Source organism: Pelodiscus sinensis, chromosome 1 (assembly GCF_052426305.1).
Source record: "Pelodiscus sinensis isolate ZL-2025 chromosome 1, ASM5242630v1, whole genome shotgun sequence".
NCBI classification, from domain to species: domain Eukaryota; kingdom Metazoa; phylum Chordata; order Testudines; family Trionychidae; genus Pelodiscus; species Pelodiscus sinensis.
Window position 1 is genome coordinate 48,994,281 of NC_143052.1, and position 22,707 is coordinate 49,016,987.

At 44.1% G+C, this 22,707-nt stretch overlaps 1 protein-coding gene and 1 long non-coding RNA gene across 4 annotated transcripts in view; one reads left to right on the forward strand and one right to left on the reverse strand.

The window, feature by feature from the left end:
• Positions 1 to 2,993, reverse strand: part of MDFIC (MyoD family inhibitor domain containing) — an 89,491-nt gene extending 86,498 nt beyond the window's left edge. The window contains exons 1-2 of one of the 3 annotated variants that reach the window (XM_075929460.2): positions 2,975 to 2,993; positions 1,683 to 1,836 (exon numbers count right to left, since the gene is read on the reverse strand). In XM_075929460.2, the coding sequence (XP_075785575.2) occupies positions 1,683 to 1,776 (94 nt within the window). In that variant the 5' untranslated portion in view covers positions 1,777 to 1,836; positions 2,975 to 2,993. Of the gene's footprint in view, positions 1 to 1,682; positions 2,096 to 2,180; positions 2,419 to 2,974 lie in introns of those variants that run through there. The other 2 variants (XM_006122532.5, XM_075929455.2) reach the window with 2 other exon arrangements.
• A 1,072-nt stretch (positions 2,994 to 4,065) lies between these two features.
• Positions 4,066 to 6,480, forward strand: LOC142826538 (uncharacterized). The gene is made up of 3 exons (XR_012900737.2): positions 4,066 to 4,237; positions 5,028 to 5,189; positions 5,971 to 6,480. It is a non-coding gene; the product is annotated as an uncharacterized LOC142826538 (long non-coding RNA).
• The last annotated feature ends 16,227 nt before the right edge of the window (positions 6,481 to 22,707 follow it).

The following is a 22,707-nucleotide window of genomic DNA, read 5'->3' on the forward strand; positions in this document are numbered from 1 at the left end:
CAATTTTTTATGTATGGCCTACATGTAAAGTTTAACCAGCGTGGACATTTGATTATATGATGTAATAAAGGTGGCACTTAATGCTCAAAAAAAGTATGTTGACAATAGGTATGTATTACAGACACTAATGCTTCTGGTAAAAATATGGGTCTGAAACTTCAGTTCTGCATGGCTGATCTGCATCTAATTTTTTTTTTTAAACTTCTGCTGTTTAGAAGTTATGAGTCACTCTGAAGACAAGAAAACAATAAGACCAGTATAAGCCAATTTCTCAATGCCAGAACATTTTTATTTAGCTACGGATACTTTCTGATTTCTCAACTGAGTCTTGAACTTCGATTTCATGTAGCATTGATTTAAAGATGTTGCCAAAGAAGAGAGAGTGGCTTTTTTATACAGTTGTACAACTGCGTTATCATGCTGTGTAACTTTATACATACCTAGGAACAGAAGCAATTTTAAATTAGATTCCTCCTTTCTATTCTTCGAAGACTTATTTTGTATCACTAACAGAATTCTTGAAGTGAAAATTGCCAGCCGCAAAAGACAGAGATAAAGCCTGATTGCCACAGACCATAAGTATGTACAATAAATGACTGCATCCTGTATGTTATCTTCAGAAGATAACGTTAGTGTACGACAAAGTTTCAATAAATCAGTTCATTTGGGCGTGAAGCTAAAAATAATATCAGGTTTAATTGTGAGCAACATGATGAAAACAAAAATCGTATGCAGCTCTGACAAGTGCGATTGAAAATAAGTTAATAAAGCACCAACTGGGTTTAGCAGCATCTCAGGGTAGCCTCAAAAGGAAAACAAGTGACCTACAACTGGAAGAAGTCATGGTCACAGACCTGCTGCCTTAGTCTAGGGTTACCAGGTAGACCCCCTCCAAAAAAACAGACACACTTGATCATGGGCGGGGGAGGGGCTGGCCAGGAGGAGGGAAGCAGAGCAGGGGGTGGGGTCGGAGGCCACGGGGCTGGCCGGGAGGAAGGGGGGGCAGGAAGCAGAGCTGGGGGAGGGGGGGTGAGCAACTCGGCCGGCAGGGAGCAGGACTGACCCCAGCACTTGCAGATCCCGGGGCACTGCCTGTCCCACGCAGGGTCCCGGTGACACACAAACGAGGAGGAAGCTACCCCTCCTCCTCACACTCAACGGAGGGCTCCCAGCGGCAATCGCGGCCCCGCCTCCCAGCTGGGACTCCCAGCTGCTCCCCCAGCCCACGCCAGGCTTTCATCTGGTGCGCAGCCAGAAAAATCAGAAAGTACCGGACATTGCACGTGTCCAGTATTGTCAGATTTTTTTTTACTGGACAGAGAGCGTAAATACCGGACTGTCCAGTACAATACTGGACACCTGGCAACCCTACCCTAGTCTGCCAGGGGGACACCTTGGGAAACAGAGGCATTACAGAGAAATGCTTACAAACGCAAGGCTGGGAGGGAAAGGAAGGCAACGTTCAAGGCGTATCATGTGTCTTGCTGAAGGCCCTCCGTTTCTGTAAGAAGGAACTTGCCTGGTGAGACCCACCTACTTTTTTCCCCTGTTCTCTGTACAGAGCCACATTTTTCAGTAACAAGCACAGTCGAGAGGGATCCCAAAGACCAGGGCCAACCCCACTCCCACTCCACACACAGTAACAGGCGCAACAACTGGACAAAAACTTTAAAGCAACTCACCTCGAAGGAGCGAGCGCAGAAAGCCGAGTTCACTCGGAGCTGCAGGCGCCGGCCCTTCAGGCCCCGGAGGAAGAAGCTCTCTCGCTTGGGACATCTGCCTTCGCTCACCCCACGACCCAGGAGCTTCCACCCCCGACCAACCTAACACAGCACCCTGAAGGGACAAACAAGCGACGGGCCTTTAGAGCGCACTGCACGCCACACGCTCCCGGCCCCGGGGCCAGGGCTTGGGGAGGGGCCGGCCAGATTCACAGAAGCAACAACTTTGCAACTGCTCAGCAGGCGCGCCCCTCCTCCCCGGCCCTCCCCGCCGCGTGCGGAGGGCGCCTTTGGTTGCCTAGGCACAAACTGCTGCATGGAAACTCATTGAGCAGAGCCCCGGCGCTCTGGGGGGGTGACCAGCACAAGCCACCCGCCCTACCCTGGCTGCTCGGCCCTCGCACGCTGCCCTCCCCCCATCACAGGGTGTCCGCCCCCTGCCAGACACGGGAAACTTACTGAGGCTCCCCAAGCAGCAGAAACAGCATCTCCGCTGCCGGCGCGGCCGCCTCCTTTCTGCAGCTACGGCTGCTGCTGCCGCCTCCTCCTGTACAGCCCCCGGGCTCTACGGCTGTATCCCCTGGCAGCCCGCCCCGCTGCTGCGCGGGATCTCGCCCTCTCCAGCCAGCACACGCCAAAGCGGGGACTTCTTTCGTCCTCCCCCCACACCTCCTCCCGCTTCTTTTTTTCATCATTTCCGGAGCTGAAAACATCCAGCTCTGTGGCAGCGATCGAAGCCTGGGGGCGGCGGCTCCCCAGGTCCCGCTGCCCGACCGGTTCTCCAGAGCCTGGGCCAGAAAGAGGTCATGGCCATGGGCCATCCCAAAACCGCGAACGTCCTCCTACCCATGCGGCTGGGTGGGTTCTAACCCGGCAAGTGCCTTGAGCAGGGGAGACACCCCTGCCAGAAAAGAGGCTTTCATGCCTCAATAAAGTTTGCAGCTGTAGCATGGGCTGGGAGAGGAAGGCTAACAAGTGACTCGGACATTATTCACATTGAAGTTACCTTTCAGGTTGAACCGGTTAACAAATAGCAACTTGACTGATCTGTGAAAGTCAGAGACACTAGGCCCAAAGCCTTCCATCAACAACATAGATTTACTTTCTTTAAAAAAGTTAATGCCGTATTAACATACGGTTTCACAAGTAAAATAATATTTTAACTTTAATGATTTAAAACATTTATACAAAACTATTCATAAGATCTGCACACAATGAGGACAGAACAAGCAAAGATTTTACAGTGTAGATACCTAGAGAGCTAAACCACTTCCTTCCTTCCACCAGTACCTCTTCAGTAATAGACTGCATCTTTCAGTGCAGGTCTGTTTTCATCCATATAGAAAAGAAATTTGTGTCAATCTGGTACACATCAATGCTCACTTTGATATAACTTAAGCTGGTCAGTGATATGGAAAAGACACACCCTTGGGTGATGTGAATTATATCAACCCAAGTACTGGTGGGGGCAGTGATATTTAGGCAGGACTGTTTCTACAGGTGATGCAATTATGTTGATAAGAGAGCTCTATCCTGTTGGCATAAAGTGTCTGCACCACCAGTGCTACAGTGGCATAGATATGTTGGTACAGCTGCATCACTGTAGTATTTCTAACCCCTTACCTTAGCTCCTGAGTCTGCATGTGTTGAGTTTTTTTACTAAGAGCATTTATTGACTGCATTGGGAACCATATTTGATAGTAAATGAAGCACATGTATTAAGTGTTTGCAGGTTTGAGGGCCCATAACATGTTCTTATAAAGCAATCTCTTTGTCAGCATTTCAAACTTTTAAAAAGCAATTTGTATGATTTAATTGTAATATCCTTTAAATTCACTACCAGGGTTCAGTCCTCATCTGTGAACTTATTTGAACATCTCTCTAAGAAAGCATACAAACAAAACTAAGTAGGAAAAATTAGACGAAAGACAAAATAGTCTTAAGTAATAAGTATCTCCTGAAAAATACAGACATTTTAATGACAACCACTGTAAATAATAATAGTGTTAGCACATAAGAACTGATCATCCTGTTGTTTATTGACAAAATAAAAAGGAAAAATAAAAAATACAACTAGTGAAATTTAAATGTGATTTTATACAATTTCCTTTCAATTTTAGTAATGTAAAATAGGGATTTTGGTTACTCAATTAACTGGTTAAATGAAATGTTTAACAGGTTAACCATTATCCCGTGGGCAGGAGCTGCTCCAGTTCAGCTGGGCTGAAGCACCCCCACTTCCCCCCCCACCCTCCCACTCATGGTGCAGCACAGTGGGCTTGGCCAGGCTGGAGGGCTCCCTGCACTATGAGTGGGAGGGTGGGGGGGGAGTGGGGGGTGCTTCAGCCCAGCTGAGCTTGAACAGCTATGGGGTAGGGTCCTGCCTGCCTCCATCTGGGGTGTGGAACTGGAGCTTCCAGAACTCCTGAGGCTACTGCACCAGTGCTGCCAGAGTCCCACCAGCTACCCTGTCCGGGGTCACTGCCACTCGGCCCAGTTAACCTGTTACCTAACCGGTAAGCCTAATAACAAAGTGAGTATCTACACAGCAAACCTGTTATTTTGAAATTATTTCAAAATAACAGGCTTCTTATTCTGAATTCTATAACCCTCATTTCACAAGGAATAACATTTATTTCAAAATAGTTATTTCGTAAGAGGGTGGGTGCAGACAGTGCAGCTGTGGTTATTTCGGAATAAGTGGCCTCCAGGGATTCTCACAGGTGTCCAGGTAGCCACTCTGTCCACACTCAACAGAACTCTATAATTCCCCTTCTCCTGCAGCCTTTAAAGGTGTAGCCTCAGGGGAAAGGGCTTGTGGCACAAAAAAAGCCCTGTGGCTGCTGGGGGAAGGGACACCAGCAGCCTTCACTGTCTTCCCCGCCACCATGAGTGACCCCCATGCTCCTACCGAGCCCTCCTTAGCTGCAAGGGAGCCGGCAGCCAGCTCTAAAGTCCCTGCCCTGGGGCAAAAGGGGAGTGTGCCATCCTGTGTATGGTGCGGAGATCCTGAATCTCATTGAGATCTGGGGAGAGGAGGCAAACCTCCAGGATCTCCACACCAATCAGAGGAACACAGACATATACGGCCAGATGACTGACAGCCTGGACCAGAAGGGACACAGCCACACCCAGGAGCAGGTGAAGGAGCTGAGGCAGGCCTATACCAAGGCCAGGGAGTGCTTCTCACTCAGGGGCAGCACCCCCTCTCCTGCCAGTTTTTCAACCAGCTCCACCACATCTGGGGGGGGGGGGAGGTGTCAGTCCCTTCCCCCACTTGTTATGGACTCTGGGTCCTGTCGTCAGCCTCCCGGAGAACGTGGCTGAGGAAGAGGAGCAGGAGGAAGACAAGGAGGCCAGCACCAACATCATGCCTGCCAGCCAGGAGTTCAGCCTGTCCCTGGAGTCATCCCCTCACCTCCCAGAATGTGTCCCAGGAGTTGAATGTAGCCGGAGAATGCCCATCAGGTGAGTTCCATTACTTTCCCTAGACACATGCAGGGGTAGGTGGCAGGCAGTGAAGGGCTGTGAGCTCTTTGCTCAGCCTGGAGATTCACAACAGCCTGTGCACATGGAGCACCAGTCCGGAGCACACAGCCACAATGAGAAATGTTGCACAGGGTTCCTGCACTGACCTGCCTTACTCCCCACCCCGTGGTGGGACACCTTCCCACTACAAGCCACCACTAAGGAGGACAGGGTCATGGACACACACACAGCAGTGCCACACACAGGCATGCCCACACTCCCAGACCAGCATGGTGAGGCAGAGGACACTGGTCCCCTGCCAGTGGAGCCTCCTGGAAGGAGAAGGAAGTGGAGGGCACCCCAGCAGCACCTTCCCTGCCAAGTGGCATCTGTCACTCACAGACACCTCCTCCAACACCTTCCCCCATCCAGAGGGCAGGGATACAAGTCCCTTCCATGTGGGACGCTGCCACTGCCAGAACTGGTGTGTGCAAGGCCCTGAGGGAAGGCAAACCACCCTGTTGACTCCCTTCTTCCTGCAGGCTCCCAGCCTGATTGACACCTTCCTATGTCTGCTTGTCCCCAGGGCAAAGGTGTAGTAAGGTTCCCCACTGGGACATCTGTGCCCCTGCAGAAAAGGGCCCACTGTCCGGGCCTCAGATGGCCTTGATCAAAACACATTGCCTTTGTCTGACTCAAGACTTTTTGGTGTTGGCTCAGAGATGAGGGCTTCTTGCACCCTGGCTCCAGGGATGACTTTCCTTCTCTTTGTTCTTTGCAGCTGGACCAGCTGCAAGTGCGATGTGAGCCACATCTCCTGCACCAGCCTCCTGACTCTGCGAGACTTGCAGGCACCACTGACCCCGCAAGGACCTCCAGCAGGAACACATAGCCTGCTTCCATTCCCTCCAGCAGTCTCTGGACCAACAGGAGCAAAGGTTGGACACGGAGCTGGAGAAGCACCATGCTGATTGGGAGCTAAACTGCACCACCTAGCAGGAGCTGTCCCAGAAGACCTGGAGCACGTGTGCGGTAAACAGTGCTGTCGCCAACCACATGGTCACCGCGATTGAGCAGTCCAGCAGCCACACACACCCCTGCACTCGGTCCTCCTCCCACCCCTCTGGCTTCTCCTCCTAGCCTCCCACCAGCCACTAAGAGCCCTGCATATGAGACAGTGGGACCGCTTGAGGCAGGCACCAGTCCCAACCCCAGCCCTGAGCCTCTCCTCTGTCCTCTTTACCCTTCCCCCTACCACCTTCCCCCTCCTGGGTTCTTTCCCCAGTCCCTCCCCAATTATATTTATCCTGAATAAAAAAACAGTTTCTTGTTCCAAAACAAAACATCTGGTATATTGTATCTTCAGAAGAGTGGAGTAGGAGGAGAGGAAGGTGGGAAGTGAGGGTAGGGGAAGGGAGGGTTGGAGGAGGAAAGGCACACAGGGGCAATGCAGAGGCCCCTTGTGAGGAAGCCCAGGGGAGAGTGTTACAGCTAGCCTGGTCTGAAATTCTTTCTTCAAGGTCTCCCCCTTGTTCTTGCACAGGCTATGCAGGACACAGCAAGCCAACACCACTTTGGAATGGTCTGCTCGCCGAGGTCCAGCCGGGTGAGGAGACAGTGGAACTTCTCTTTGAGATGACCAAAGACACCCATCACAACAATGCTGGCCCTGCTGAGCCTGGCGTTGAAGCGTTCCTTCGTGGAGTCAAAGAGTCCCTTGTAGGGCTTCTTTAGCCATTGGAGTAAGAAGCTAACCCCCTCCCCTTCCCACACATCAGGACCAACCATAGCTTGCCCCATCCCCCCGCAGGGCTTTATGAAGGCTGGGCTGAAAAACATTCCAGGGAGGGAGCTTCCATCCCTCCCACCTTCCTTATGGAACTCCATTCTAGCAGTTCACTGCCATCCTGGGACAATAACACGAGAGAGTCATAACTGCATGACCCTATGGTCAATCCCCCATGCCGAAATGGTTCCTAACGGAGCAGTAGCTGTCCAGCATGGTGAGCTTCCAAATAGCAATGATGACCCACTTCTAGAGGGGAATGGCAGGTCTCATATCGTCTCACCTGAGGGCAGGGGTGAGCCACTTGTAGAGCTCCAGAAAGGTGTCTTTCCGCATGCAGAAGTTCTGAAGCCATGGTTGGTCATCCCACTACTCCATGATGATCCAGTTAGAACTGGTGCCTTGGTGCAAGACGAGGCGATGCACCATGTGAAGGGGAGGGTGGGAGGGACTGTGCTTCATAAGCAGCACATGGAGAGAGGAGAGGAGGTGCTCCTTGGGGAGAGACAGGTCCTGTTCCTGCAGAGCCATGAGGGCAGCCTGCAATAACTACACCGGGAGGTGCAGCAGCAGGTCCAGGAGCTGGGAACTGCTTTTCAGTAGTCCATGGCTGGAGTGCTGTGGTGTCCACAAAGGCAACCAGAGCACGCAGTGAGAAGGGTTTGCTGTCCCTCAAAGTAGACAAAGATGAAGAGCCTGAGACACGACTGTACAGAGGGTCCCTTTAAGCACAAGCTTCAGATAGCCTCAGGCAGCAGCTCCAGGTAGTGACTACTGTACTGATGCATGAAGTGCTTCCAGGAGGCTTGAAATGCGATTCAGGCTCCATTCAGTGTAAACACTCTATTTCAAAATAGCTCAGTGCTATTTCAATGGGCATTTGTAGTGTGCACGCACTATTTCAAAATAAGCTATTTCTGAGGGTTGTTGTTGTTTTTTATGAAAATAATTAAAAAAAAAGCGTGCAGTGTAAACATAGCCTTAAAGTTCTGGTTTTCACAACATCCTCTGAGGGATTAGTAAAATAGGGATTACAGTTTAGTTTCTTGACTCCTACTTTGTGCTCATTCTTCCAGCACACACTTTATAAAGCAACGGGAGGAGCAAAATTTTAGCCAAGAACACTGCAGCTAGCTCCTACTTCTCAAAAATGTGCCATTTGATCTAAATATCAATCCAGAGCAGACATCTCAATTTTTTGAGTTTTATCTGTGAGACGCATGCATTAAACTTAATAGATGATAGCACGAGTGTACTCTGCCACGTTTCAAAGTTGTCGGAGTCTACATATTTTAGATCAGATGTGCAAACATTAATTCATTACAACATTTTAAAACAAATTAATAAAATAAAAAAAATTGAGTTGAGATTGCCATATTGTAATTCATTGAGCTCTGATATAGCTGTAGAAAAGTTGCCTGGTGAGTAAGATAACTTAAATTCAAGGGTTAAAAATAGTTCCTTTTCAGCTTAGTAAGGTGTTTACTAGAATTTGCAGCAAGGTATTAACAAACAATGCTGTATCCTGTAGCCCACTGCATTCAGTTGTGGTCATCATTGATGAGATATATCAAATATAAGAAAAGACACTGCAAGAATTGAGTGATATAAGGGGAATTATTCACTAACATCACATATTTTTTCTAATAAAATATTGTTTCATTTAAATTAGACAGCAGAGTCAAAAATTATTCTAAAATGTTATAATTGAGAATTTGCAGTACTCCATAATCAGGAAGTTCTCACTAAAGATTCTAACACCAACCTCCCTGTCCATACCATCCATCACATATGGTATGGGGCACAGAGATATGACAAAGTCCTCCATCCCACTCCTGTTGCCACAGCCATCTTAGCTTTGGGCTGTTGCATATATATATTTCAATATGTTCTTTCATTATGTGATAATAAAATCCCTGCGTAGTCTTCCAGCCCATGATGACAGACTATGGGTATGTCTACATTAACCCCCTAGTTCAAACTAGGGAGGCTAATGTAGGCATTCGAACTTGCAAATGAAGCCTGGGATTTAAATATCCCGGGCTTTATTTGCATGTTCCTGTCCGGTCGCCATTTTTAAATGCCACTAGTCCGGACTAACTGCCCGTGGCTACACGCGGAAGTTAAATGGTAATTTGAACTAAGTCCTTAGTTTGAATTACCTGTTACACCTCATTCCAGGAGGAGTAACAGGTAATTCGAACTAATGTCTTAGTTCGAATTACTGTTTAACTGCCGCGTGTAGCCGCGGGTAGTTAGTCCAGACTAGTGGCATTTAAAAATGGTGACCGGATGGGAACATGCAAATAAAGCCCAGGATATTTAAATCCCAGGCTTCATTTGCAAGTTCGAATGCCTACTTTAACCTCCCTAGTTCAAACTAGGGGGCTAGTGTAGACATACCCTATGACATGGGTAGGAAGAGGTGTTTAAAATGTTTTGAAGATATTAGATGAAAGTTGGGCATGATCATACTTCAGAGCTAGACAGCTGTTGGGGGGGGGGGTTAGGGAGTTAGTACAGGGACAGTGGCCGGTGTCTCACACAAAGCTAGTGTAAAAGATGGAGTCTACCACTACTATCAAGATGATGAATTTGGGAGACAGGCATGTTTTGGAGCAGTATATGAGTTTCATCAATTTCCTTTTTCTGTGAAAACAGTAAAAAATACAGAATTCCCTTTTGTCACTATTGAATCAAACCTAGTATGTGGTAGAACTAGAGCATATTTTTTGGAAAGACATTCTTTGTTGATTTAAAGATTTCAAGTAAATCCGCCATATCTCATGTTAAGTTATTCTAATTGTTAATTGCCCACATTGTTAAAAATTGTGCCTTATTCCTAATTGGTCTTTGTCAAGCTTCAATGTCCAGCTACTGAACCTTAGTGGATATTGGTTTTGTTTTTTTGAAAGAGATTTTGGGAACAGTGAGACCATTTACTACAGTGATATTAAGATGTGTTTGCATAACTGTACCCTTGTTGGTTTCAAATATAAGAAAACAAAATGTAATTTCAATTTAAAAAATGCTCTTTGCACAATGCAGAAAAGCTCTAGAGAACTATCACTAGTTGCCAGATGTTGGCTAAGTCGACCCAAATTCCTGCAAAATTCTTCCTGTCAATAAGGATACTCAGCACCTCTTAGGTGTTCTCAGAATCTCTGATTATTAGGCATTTTGTAAAAAGATGAGAATATTCAATATATCTTCCTCCATTTATCAGTTTGGCTTTAGATAGTGCACATTCAAGTCATCCCTTCTGACTATGAATACCTGATTCACACTTTAATATTTTTCATTAATATTCATATAGTGCTTGAACTTCACATACAAGTGACCTTTCAGCCATTTTTCAGAAACAGAATAAAGACATAGTCTCTACCTTGGGAACTTTATGCTGTACCAATAGCCAAATGTAGCAAAAGAATGTTACAGATAAAGGTGGGAGCTAAAGCAGAGAGAGAGAGAGAGACAGATGAGAGTTAAAGCAAATAATGTTATGCTGTAAAATAATACAATGCAAGTGAAGTTTACAAATTCAGGTGTATTCTTTTAAATTGAGAAGGAGGTAAGGAGTATACAGCATGTAAGTGGAGATCAATAGTGAAAAAAGTGCCATAAAAGAAGTGGGTATTGACAAGATATTTGAAGGAGAATAAGGACTGGTGGAACAGTGGGAGTGGAATGTCATTGGCTCTTGGCATTCAAGGCTGAGTTTCTACAACACAGCTTTTTGGTTTTGTTTTAGTTATTCCTCCCATCCCCCCCCCCTTCCCCCTCCAAATAATCTGAAATTCTTTTAAGGCTTGTTTAAAAGCATCTTTGCCATGACTTGCCATACTCCAGCAAAATCAGTCAACCCAGGAACATCAGAAATGAAATCACATGTTCCATTTAAGCAAATAATTTTATCTCTGCTGAACATGTAAGCCCACTTGTGCTGGAACCCACATTTTTACTCCATTATCCTATCCACTTGCGATGGGCTATCTTATTAGTGTTGCCTTGTGATTCAAATTCCCCAGTCTTTGCCTTCCTCCAGTTACTCAATGGGTTCAGTCCTCACATCAATTGATGCAGCTGTGAAGAATGGTGAGGGCCCTAAATTATCTTTCTGAGGCCTCTATTCAGTTGAAATAACCAGTGGTGTAACCTACAGCAGCCTAAGAGCTCCTCTAAGTTATGTTAGCAGTAGCAGTCGCACAAAGGCCACCCTGACCTTGCCTGGCCTTTTCCTGCCCCCCACCCCCACCCCCACCCCCAACATGTCACTCTGAGGGGAGGAGCAAGTATCACAGAGCACACTGTGATGACTCTATGCCACCTGACGATTGCGTTCTGACAGGAGAAACCTTGGCTACCCATTTAAGGCAGTTTTTAACATGCTTTTTGCTGTCCCACATCAGTGGTGGAGGACTGAACCTAATATAAACAAGGATGGAAAACTGGGCCTCTAAGTTTTATTGAAAAGTATTTTTGTCATTTCCTTTTCTACGTTTAATATAATTATTTTTGTGTCTTCCATGAAGGTTAGAGAAATATTTATTTTATAACATGTTCAGCAAACATTATAATGTAATATACACTGTAAAGCATAGTAAAATATTATGAGACAAATTTAGCGCAGCTGCAATGCAAGTGAAGTCAAAGTTATATCATAGATGAATTTGGCTCAAAAAGCTTTATCACATTTCCAGTAAAGTAGGTCGTATAGCATGGTTTAATATAGTTTCAGCTATTTCTGAGCAAGTTCAAGGAGGTAGTTCACTCAAAGAGGTAATAGATCTCATGTAAGCATGTAAACTGACATTTCATCACAACAAATTTTCAACTAGCAATTCATAATATTCCCAGAGACAAGCCAAGAAGAATTATTCAAGACTCAAACAAAAGTAAGTGGGTTGGGTTGCAACAATTAATTTATTTGCAGCATATACTCAGCATTCACCTTTTCACACTTCAATAAAGCCATAGAGCGCCTATCAATAAGAATGGTTAATTTTAACAAATGTTCAAGCTTTTTGAAAGAGCATCCTTGTGATATTGTATAATGATTTTTTATTAAATCCCTTCATAACATTTTAAAGGTATTTCTTCTCCCTGATGTTTATAAGGATCTTCTCAATAAAGAAAAGATTGGCAACTCCACAAAATTGGTAGTGAATGGAACAAAGTGCAAAGCAGTGCATCCAACCATAGTAAATGAGTGTTCCAGTGGAACACTACTGAGAGTACCATGTCAGGGTTAATTACTTAGAAACTAGACAGTGATAGTCCAAAACTGAGGATCTTTCACTTACAAGACACCTCAAAAAAAGAACTTCTGTTTCACCACACTGGCTGACAAGAAGTCATACAAGCAAGTCCCTTCAGTTCCCCTGCATCACCACCAGTAGCATTCCTTACAAGGACGACTGGTTATGAAAATCACTATCTCCAATTAAAGGTTATTCTGATCCCAAAGGGCCAGCCACACATCCAGGTCAACATATAACTTAGATCTTACCCAAAATACATATTATTAGCCAATTTTTATTAACTAAACTAAATTTTATTTTAAAAAAGGAGGGAGAGCGAGCGAGAGAGAGCGAGAGAGAGCGAGAGTATTGGTTAAAAGGTTGGTATACATATAGACATGAGTTCAGTTCTTAGAGCAGATTCATAGTAGAGAAGATGAGCTCTGTGGTTGCAAAGAAGTTTTCAGAATTCTGTCTGTATGTTATAGTTCAAAGTTCAACATCATATTCAGGGTGCACCAGCTTAACACTGGGATCTCAGTCCTTATGGTTTAGGCTTCCACTGCATGAAACCTTTAACAGATCAGAGATACTAAGTCGATGTTCATTACAAGGGGACCAGAATATTCTTATGGCTTGCAGCTTTCCTCATGTACATCCAAGCATATATGAGCTAAACAGGTTTAGGGCCCAAGAGCCTTTTATATACATTTCAAGCAGCCTCTTGACCATTCAGTACTAGGGAAACAAAGAGGCTTTTGATGAAACCTTCTGTTTCCCAAACATCATGGTAATTAACATAAGGTAATTTATCCATTAAACAGTTTATCACAAACTCTAAAGAGACATATAAACAATGTAATTATTTTATCCAAGATTCATTTAAATGTTAATATTCCCTTTGATGTCCTAATCAATAATTATAGTAATAAGTAGGAACTGTCTGTTTAAACTGCTAACATCAAACGAGATATAGACAAACACGTACAATTAGTATTACCTCTAATTTCTAACAAGTCAGATTTGCGTTTCAAAGTTGTCTCCTACCTTGCATTGAATGGTTCCAATTATCACTTGCACACTGTTCTCAGTGCCTCTACAGGTTGACTCTTGTCATTTGGCCTGGGATTTTTCTTAACTCTTTTCTAGCCATATGTCATACTTCAATGAGATGTTATATTGAGGGATGTGAATGGGTAACTAGTTAACCACTTACCCTGTAAGTATCACTCTTAACAGGTTAACTGTGACCCAGGAGCAGTCTCCAATCGCTGCAAGCAGGCACAGCTGCTCTGTGTGGGGTAGGGAGGCCCTCCCCCGCAACAGGGCCAGCCTTAGGGTTGGGAAAACTGGGCCCATGCCCAGGGCATCATAGGCAGAGGGTGAGGGGCTGGGACATGGGTGTTGCTGGGCAAAGAGAGTGGAGAGTACTGGGCAGTAGGGCAGTGTGGCGTGGCATGCTGGAAACACAGGGGTGAGGTTGGGGGTACAGCTGGGAGGAAGTGCAGGGTTGGAATGAAGGAGGCACTGTGCAGAGTTTAGGGGCAAAGGGGCAGCGCAGTGGAAGGTCTGGAGCAGCCAGGCTGGAGCAGCTTCTCTCCATGGTGCAGGGGCAACTACAGTGCTGTAGGCTGGAACAGCCCCCCCTCCTCTACTCTTCCACGTTTAATCAGTTAATCAGTTAAACTTAACCTTAACCACTTAACTAATGAAATGGGATTTTACATCCCTAGTTATTTCATAACCATATAATGTCACACACATCCACCAAGTAAACACACTGACTAAACAATTTTTTCCTCACTTACATTTTCCAGTTCCAGTTATCTTTGGTGTTACATGTATCAGGTAAAAGATAGTTGAAACAAATGTGATTCTCAGGTTGACTGTACTCCTTTCTCTTTTGTAACTCAATAAATATTTGGATACAGTGTCACTCATATTTATATTTTACACACATAGAATTGTAATTTTAATGAGTTCTTACATTAGTTTCACAACAGTATTATACTAACAATTTGTCACCATCAAGTGAAGCTAGTAAAAGTACAATACACAGAATTACACACACACTCCTCCACACATACAAAAAGATTTCCATATAAAAAAGGCTTTGCCAACCCTTTCAAAATATTAAAATGAAAAATATAAAAAATATCCCTATTATACAAATAGAATGAATAATGCATTGGAACAGAACTCTGTACCGTATATTACTATGTTACATCAGGATATCACATCAAGGGACCCATAAAGATTTAGTCAAGTTTTTTTGTGTTATTCTTAATATGCATTCATAACATACACCATAATGTCTCCTTCTGAGCTTTTATAGTGTATGCTATGAATGGATATTAACAATACTATGCATTCAGTATTATAGATTCATAATATAGAATACTCTTAGTTACATATTGTGTATTATTCCTAATACATATTCAGAGCATATCTTGTAACAGCTCCTTTGGAACCATTAATGTCTATGCTGTGAATTCGTATTAACAGTAGAATGCATTTGCATATTATGAGTCCATAATATTGAATACATAGTAAAATCTTTTATAAAAAGTAGTTACTATACATACACACAGAAGCTGTTCACTCATGCTTCTCACTCAAACATCTCAGCCATTTGTGGGGCGGTTTCTCACTTTTGGCTGTGCAACTGTTGAGGAAAACCAGTTCTGAATTATAACTATTCAATGAACTTTTTTCTTACTGCAAGGTATTTCAGAAAGTCATCTCTTTTTTTCTCTTTCTCATACCCTGTGATAAGTAAGACCAAGATTTTAAAAATGAATGCCTCAAATTATGTTCCTGAATTTATATTTCAACACCTAAGCGTCCAGATTCTCAAAAGTAAAATACAGAGCAGCAAGAAGCTCACATTAAAGTCCTATACAAGTGTTCCTCAAAACATTTTTGTAAATAAAATAAAAGGAAACACCAACCAACCAAAGGAGAAAAAAAACCCAAACTCAATTTTCAACAGAATAAAAATTCTGTGGAAAATTTTGAATGTAATGATTGCTTATTTCAAAATTATTTACCAAAAATACATAATATTTTCCCACAATCTCTGTCTCTCTTTACTCACTCACCTGACATATCTTTGCCATGAGTGAAAGTCATTACTTCCATACACAGCTATATGACATTAACACAATATTTTGATCAATAAGATGTCCGTATTACTACACTGATAGATTAACAGTTTGATGAACTTACAGAAATAATGCATGATACTTGATTCATTGTCTCTATAAAGCATTTGGGATTAGATTGTCCCAAGCAGAAGAATAAAGGAGAATTATGCTCTGTCTAGTCTACTTGCTCAGCTAAGTAAGACCTATCTGGATCTTGGATCCAGGTCTGGTGCAAAGCACAGATCATGTTCTATGGATATCCTCCCACCGTGGAGCAAGTGGATAGGGCAGAGATCCTTGGTCTTCCCACCAATAATTGGCCAGAATACCAGCCAGATATGAGGGGGGAAGTAAGCTGCATCCTTTTGAAAGACATCCATGACCTCTCTTACCATGTATTCTTCCATAGAGAACAATTTTAGGCAGTTGTATGAGAATATTCTAACCACATGGTTGAACCATTATAATTAGTGAATTTTGATAACTACACTATTAGTCTTTCATGGATTTTAGCATTCCTTAGTTCATCTAACTTTGTCATGCCTAGGATATGATTTCAAATTATTCTTTTGCTGCACACACTTTGACAGGACCCACGTTTTGCATTGTATATAATCTGGTTTAAGGTTCAAAAGTTTCCCTTCAGTCACAGGAATGTGCTGCTGGCAGCAACTATCCACTTGTAAATGTCATCTTCATATCAGTTGTTATGTGTTATTATGAAGCCCAAGTAGCAGAAGCTATCTGTTTGTTCAATATCTATATGGTTAATGACTAATTTTGCTTCTTTCTTGATATTTGATGTTACTATTCATTTGGTGTTTTGTTCATTCAATTTTAATACCATTCTCTGGCTGTAGTGTATACGTTAATTACTGCTACTTGGTTGTAGTCCTCCATAGGCATTATCATTAGGATATGGTCAACAAAGTCAAGGAGACTGCTAATTTTCTCTATCATCATGCAGCCTCTATCAATATTCATAAGAAAGTTGGACAAGATGTTTTCTAAATATAGAGTAAAGAGTATTTAATTGAATATGCATCCCTGTTCAACTCCAGCTTTCACTTTAAACCACTGACATCTGTCATTGATTCTTACTACATGCCAGTCTATGTTACACAGACTGAAGTATTTGACTCAGTTTGCAGCTAAAACACTACCACTTGAGGACTTGCCACAGATTTTCTCTGTTAGTGGAGTCAAAGGCTTTCTCAAAGTGAATGTACGTATAAAATGTTGGTTTGCTGAACTCTGTGTCACTATAAGATTTGACAAAAAGCAAATATCAATCCTATTTGCACTGGAATCAAAGAGATTGGCCTTTGTACTAAAAGTTGGGAAAGGATGATGGAGATCCTCCGGAAAAGGGCTTATTTTCCGGAGAATCACGTCTATACTGGCGCTTTTCTCCGGCTTAACCCCAAGCCAGAAAAAAGCGGCAGCCATGTTAATGCAAATACCGCGGGGGATATTTAAATCCCCCGCGGATTTGCCTATTCCAAAGGGTCTAATCTGCATCCCTTTTCCGGAAAAGGGGTGCAATGTAGACACAGCCATAGTGTGTTATAGCATATCGCTCACATGTGCAGAGTATGAGTTTATCTAAAAATGGGTGTCTAGACACATACTTAGATAAACATTTATTTATACGTATAGTATTCCATAAACCTTCCTATAGTCTTTGCTTTAATTTAATAGATTCAAAAAAATTACTGTGTGCATATATTCATATATATAATTTTGCAAAACTGAAGTGCAAATGAATACAATATTTCAAATACTGCTATGCTCATGTTTCAAGATTCTGATCTCATTTTTACCACTGTAAAGTCAAATAACTCTGGCCTCAGGATTGGCATAAATTAGATCAGAATTTGTCCTACTGTAATTTTAAAAAATAATGAACAGCCTCCATTGCTGCTGATACTTTCTAGAAATGATTATTGTTCATATTCTCATCAGCATGTGTAACAGGAAAGGGGAATTTACGCCATTGCTTTCCTATGGGAAGCCATATTTCTGGAACTTTTATGGCAGGGGTGAGAGAGAGAGAGCAATGCAGGATAGAGTCTGGGCCAACAACTTCCTTACTCCACTGTAAAATAACAATCTGTTACAATGTATTAAACTGTATAATGTGAAAAGAATATAACTATCAGAAAATGCTAAAGAACTTGACTTGTGTAATGTCTTTTCTTTAGACTGTAAAAATATTGGGTCAGAAGTTTGATTTGTCCTATATGTTCTCAGGTGTTTTAGATCAACTTTTAAATCACTGACTCTGGCCACTTCAGTTAACACTTGCCAACTTTGTAGTACTCTTCTTATTTCCTATGGATGCGTGATTGGTAAGGAAAATATAATAAAGGTAACCTGAAGTCATCAAGGAGACTACATATTTTGATACAGGAATTCACATTGTTTTGTTTACAAAACCTATACAGAAGTACAATACATTTTCAGTTAATGTTGAAAAATGTCTTATTTTCATTCTGCTCATTCTGTTTCTTTTTAACTACAGAGGTGTAAAAAAAAATCTGATTTATTATCATTTAGATGTTTCTTGAGATTTGATTTTTGTGTTAATTCTTCCTGAACTTCTTTATGGTTTTTTTGTTTTGTTTTTGTTTTCATTTTTTGATTTTTTGCATTACCTCTAATGGATCAATTTTGCATGTTGCCAAACAAAATTAAAATTGTTTTCCCCTCACTTTCTGTTTTCTGTGTGAATGTTTTGTATCAATTACTCTTTTTAATTTTAACTAATATGCATTTCTGAAAATATAAATAAAATGAAAAAAGTATAGCTTTTAGAGTTGGTCTTGATGTATTTTCCCGTTTCTTTATTCCCTTTCCCCAGTTCCTTAGGACAATTTTTCATTGCTGTTGATTAAGGACATACGCTATGGACATTTGTGTTGAACCACAGGATGTTGATTAATTGGTCCATGTTAGTACAGTTCATTAAATATTTAAATTCTATTTATGTAAGTGCTTAATATTACTTTTATTTCAGAAATACTGAATACAAGATAAATCAACTGCAGAACAAGTCATCATAATGGTTGCCACTTACCATTCTCTGTGACCAACATTTTTGTGACCCATGAGCTTTACCTTTCCTCCTAATATTTCCTGATAGTTTCCCAAATTGTTTATTACCCAAAGGATAAAAACAGAAGCTTTTTTTTATTTTAGTCTAGTTTTTCTCTGCAAATAGATTAATAGGGATTGCTGCTGGTTAAACATAGTAGCCCATCACATTCTTGACTCAAAGTGATAGAAATATAGCTGTGTTAGTCTGGTGTAGCTGAAACAAAAAACAGTGGAAGAAAATTCTCTCTCTCTCTCTCTCTTTCTCTCTCTCTCTCTCACACACACACACGCGCGACAATTATATATGGTTGTGACAATTTTCTTCCACTATTTGATCTGAGGAAGTGGGTCTGGCCCACGAAAGCTCATCACCTAATAAACCATCTTGTTAGTCTTTAAAGTGCTACATAGTCCTGTTTTTTGTTGGATCAAAGTGTCTCTCTTCTTTACTACCGTATTTTCCAGCGTATAAGGCGACTGGGCGTATAAGACGACCCCCTAATTTTCTAGTTAAAAAATAGGTTTTCGTCTTATACTCGCCTTATAAGACTACCCCCCCTTAAGAGGCCAACCGACAGTGCCCCAGCGCCCCTCCGCCTCCCCGGCTTTGCTCCCGGTGCCTCTGGTCTGCTGGGGACCGTCTCCAGCAGACCAGGGACACCGGGAGCAAACCCTCTGAGGACGCCGGCAGCGGGGCAGCCCAGGGACACCTGGACTACTCCGCTGCCGGCTTCCCCGAGGCTTTGCAAAGTAAGGTGTGGGTGGACAGAGAGGAGAGTTTTTTTCCCCAAAGAAGAGGCCTCCAGGAAAAAGCACAGGTGCCCTGGTGGTCACTCCACACAAAGTAATCACAACTCTATAGTTCCTGTGTCCTGGCCCTTCTTAAAGCAGCAGGCACCCTGGACAAGCCTTGTGGCAGGAAGCTGGCCAGAGAGCAGCACTTCACCACGCGGCTCTCCCTGCCACAGGCCTGCTCACTGATGGCCGAGTCTCAAGCCCCCCACGATCCTCCTGGCCCTTGCTGGAAGCAACCCCATGGGTCCCAGGACCACCCAGGGGGACAAAGAGGCATGCCCAGTCCTGGTGAGGCCTAGAGAACCAGTCTCTCCTTGAACTGTGGGATGAGGAGGACACATTACAGGATCCCTGGGCCAAGCAATGCAACGTGGACATTTATGGCCATATGGTTGGGTCCCTGGTGGAGCATAGACACCCACTCTGGACCTTGGAACAGGTCTGGAGTAAGGTAAAGAGCTCACGGATATGTCTGGACCAGAGACCACAGCTTGTGCTCAGGGGCAGGACCCATCTGCCCCTATTAGCAGAAGCTGCACCAAATCCTGGGGAGTGGGCAAGAGGTTTTCAAGAAGGAGGAGCCTCCCTCAGGGCATCCCAGATGCACACCCCGGCCTGATGGGCCTGGCAGATGGCACCTGTCTGTGGCTGCTGGAAGGCTCACCCCTTGTGGCCAGCGTCTGCTCCCCATGCCAGGAGGAAGGCCTCCCACAATGTTATGGAGGACACAACATGCTGCCACTACTTTGGGGGTGTTGTGCTCCTCCCATGTCAAGGTGGGTCAGCAGGCACTGGAAACATGCCTTGAGGTGCACTTGACCTGGATCCAGGCCCAGTTCAGTTGGGCATTGAATTGGTCCCTGCTGGGATCCAGGTGGCCCATGTACAGCTTCATAAGCCATGGCCCCCACAATGCAGAATAGCATCCGCACATCCCCAACTCTGAAGTCACAGTGGGGGAAGAATGTGCCCACCTCCAGCTTCCCATACAGGCTAGAGCTCCTGAAGACACAGGCATCGTGTGCCCTGCCCGACCACCTGACAAAAATGTCTGGAAAGTGTCCCTGGTGCCTGACCTGGTGCCTGCAGCACCATTGAAAAGTAGCCCTTTTGATTAATATACTGAGCTGCTCGATGGTTCAGTGTGCAGATCATGATGTGGGTCCCACCTATGGCTGTGCCACAGTTTGGGAACCGCAGGGCAGCAAATCCGGCCACGGTCACGTCCAGGTCTCCCAGATGGATGACCGTCTGCCTCAGAATAGAATTGATGGCCTGGCAGATGGAGACAAAAAACCACACAAAACAGAGAATGACAGAGGGGGTGCCTGAGCCCTTGGGAGGTGCCCGCCCTGGTCCCCCTTCTCTGCCCCCCCCCCCCAGGAGCTACCACCTATGAGCCCCACCCCCCTCAGCAGCAGGGCTGTGTGAGGGCAGGACAGCACAAGCCCATTGGGACAGGGGGCTTCCCCCCTCCCACTCTAGCCCCTAAAGCCCCCAGCTTCCATTTCCTGATGGTCCCCCTTATCCAACACTCTCCCCACCCCCCTGCAGACACTGCAGCCCAAGAACGTCTTACCTCCATGAGGAGGGCTTTGACTTCCCTGCGCCGAACTGGTTGTCCACCGACCAGTAGCTGTTGGGGGTGGTGAGCTTCGAGGGGGCTATTGTGACCCGCTTCTCCAGGGGAATGGCGGGCCACAGGTGAGTGTCATGTCTCTGGAGGGCAGGAGTAAGCCTGGCACATAGCTCCAAAAAGGTGGCCTTCCGCATGTGGAAGTTTTGCAGCCACTGCTGGTCATCCCACTGCTTCAGGACCAGCTGGTCCCACCAGTCCGAACTGGTGTCGAGCCTCCAGAAATGCCTCTCCATAGTGGGCTGCAGTTGCCAGGGTGGAGCAGCTGCAGCCACGGAGGGGGACCCCAGAATGAGCTTGGAGTCCAGGTCATGCAGGACCGGGAAGGCAGCTGTCAGAAAGTGCTGCAAAAACTGCAGCATGGTTGTGTGGGGCCATCACATGCCCAGGGACAGTTCTGGCTCCATGGCACAAAGGAAAAAGCTGTGGCATCCAAAAAAGAACAGGGCAACCACAGCAGGTACTGTGAGAGCTTTGCTGTCCCTCAAAGAGATAGCAAGCACACAGAACAAGCAGAGAAATGTATGCCCGGGGGGGGAGGGTCCCTTTAAGCGCGTTTCTGCAAGGCTCTGGCACCAGCACTTGGAAGCAACACTAAAGCCCTGGCTGAAGTTGTTCTGGGTGACCTTTTATGCGAGAGAGCATCCAATGAGTCTGGACGCTCTCTTTCGCAAAAGAACATCACTTTTTCAATGCACTTTTATGTGTGGTCGCGCTCTTTCACAAGAAGTTTTTTCAGAAGATCTCTTCTAAAAATAGTTTTGTGTGAAAGAAGCCTGCAATGTAGACATAGCCTTAGTATTCTGTTTGTGAGCAGTGTTACACTAGTCAACAACGTAAATTAGTATGGCCTGAGCCCTATTAACACAGCTGTGATCAGCAGAATCCATTGAAATACCTGGGTACCTATATGAGAGGGGTAGAATCTCACAGGACATCTTCTCTATGGACTTCTCAGCTTTCGAATTCCAATCCTGCTCCTCCTCCATGTTGTTTATAAATTTCCAAAGTCTGTTGACATAACAAGCACACTGAGCTTGTGAATACAGCAGACATTTGGGGACAGTTCAGAAAGTTAGGGGCATGTACTTCAGGAAGGTAAGAATGGGTAATTTTGGTTTATAATAAATTTAAGGACTGTTGCTATGTTTTATAGCAGGAAAGTGGAGAGAGGCTTGTGCTCCTGCTGATCACAATGTAAAAATGCTAAATCTGAATATATATCTATTGGACCACACATAAATGGTGGTATAAGATATATATAACTTGAACAATCCTGTTAATAGTTTTTTCTGCTACAGACATGTCTGTCCTCTTGGCATTTTTAAGAGTCAGTAACTTAAACCTACTTATTGATGTGTGACTTACTCCAGCATTTACATCACCACTACCTCTGGCTCAGCAGTCTCATGATCCATCAAAGTTCATATATAAATGTGTAATATCACTAAAACTTGTAAATCTACTTGAATTAAGGGGTAACATTCATGGTGGTGGTCTACATGAGGCAATTTCTGGCTTTTGAGGGTGATTAAATACTGAAATGGAGCTAAGGCACTGGTAAGTATAAGAGCTATTTATTGCTAGAATATTCCAACTTCCTAAGTATTATTCCCATGAACCAATAAGGCAGAATTAAATTTAACAAAAAACATAAGGGAGAAAAAAGGATATTTTTCTAGGTATGTACAAGTTTGAAAAATTTTCTGATGCAGTTGCTGCCTAAGGTGAGACATGGAGAGCAAGTAAGAGTATGTGGTAATTCAAAAAGTGAATGTCATTCTCTTCAAGAGCTAGGCTAAAAAACAAATAATTA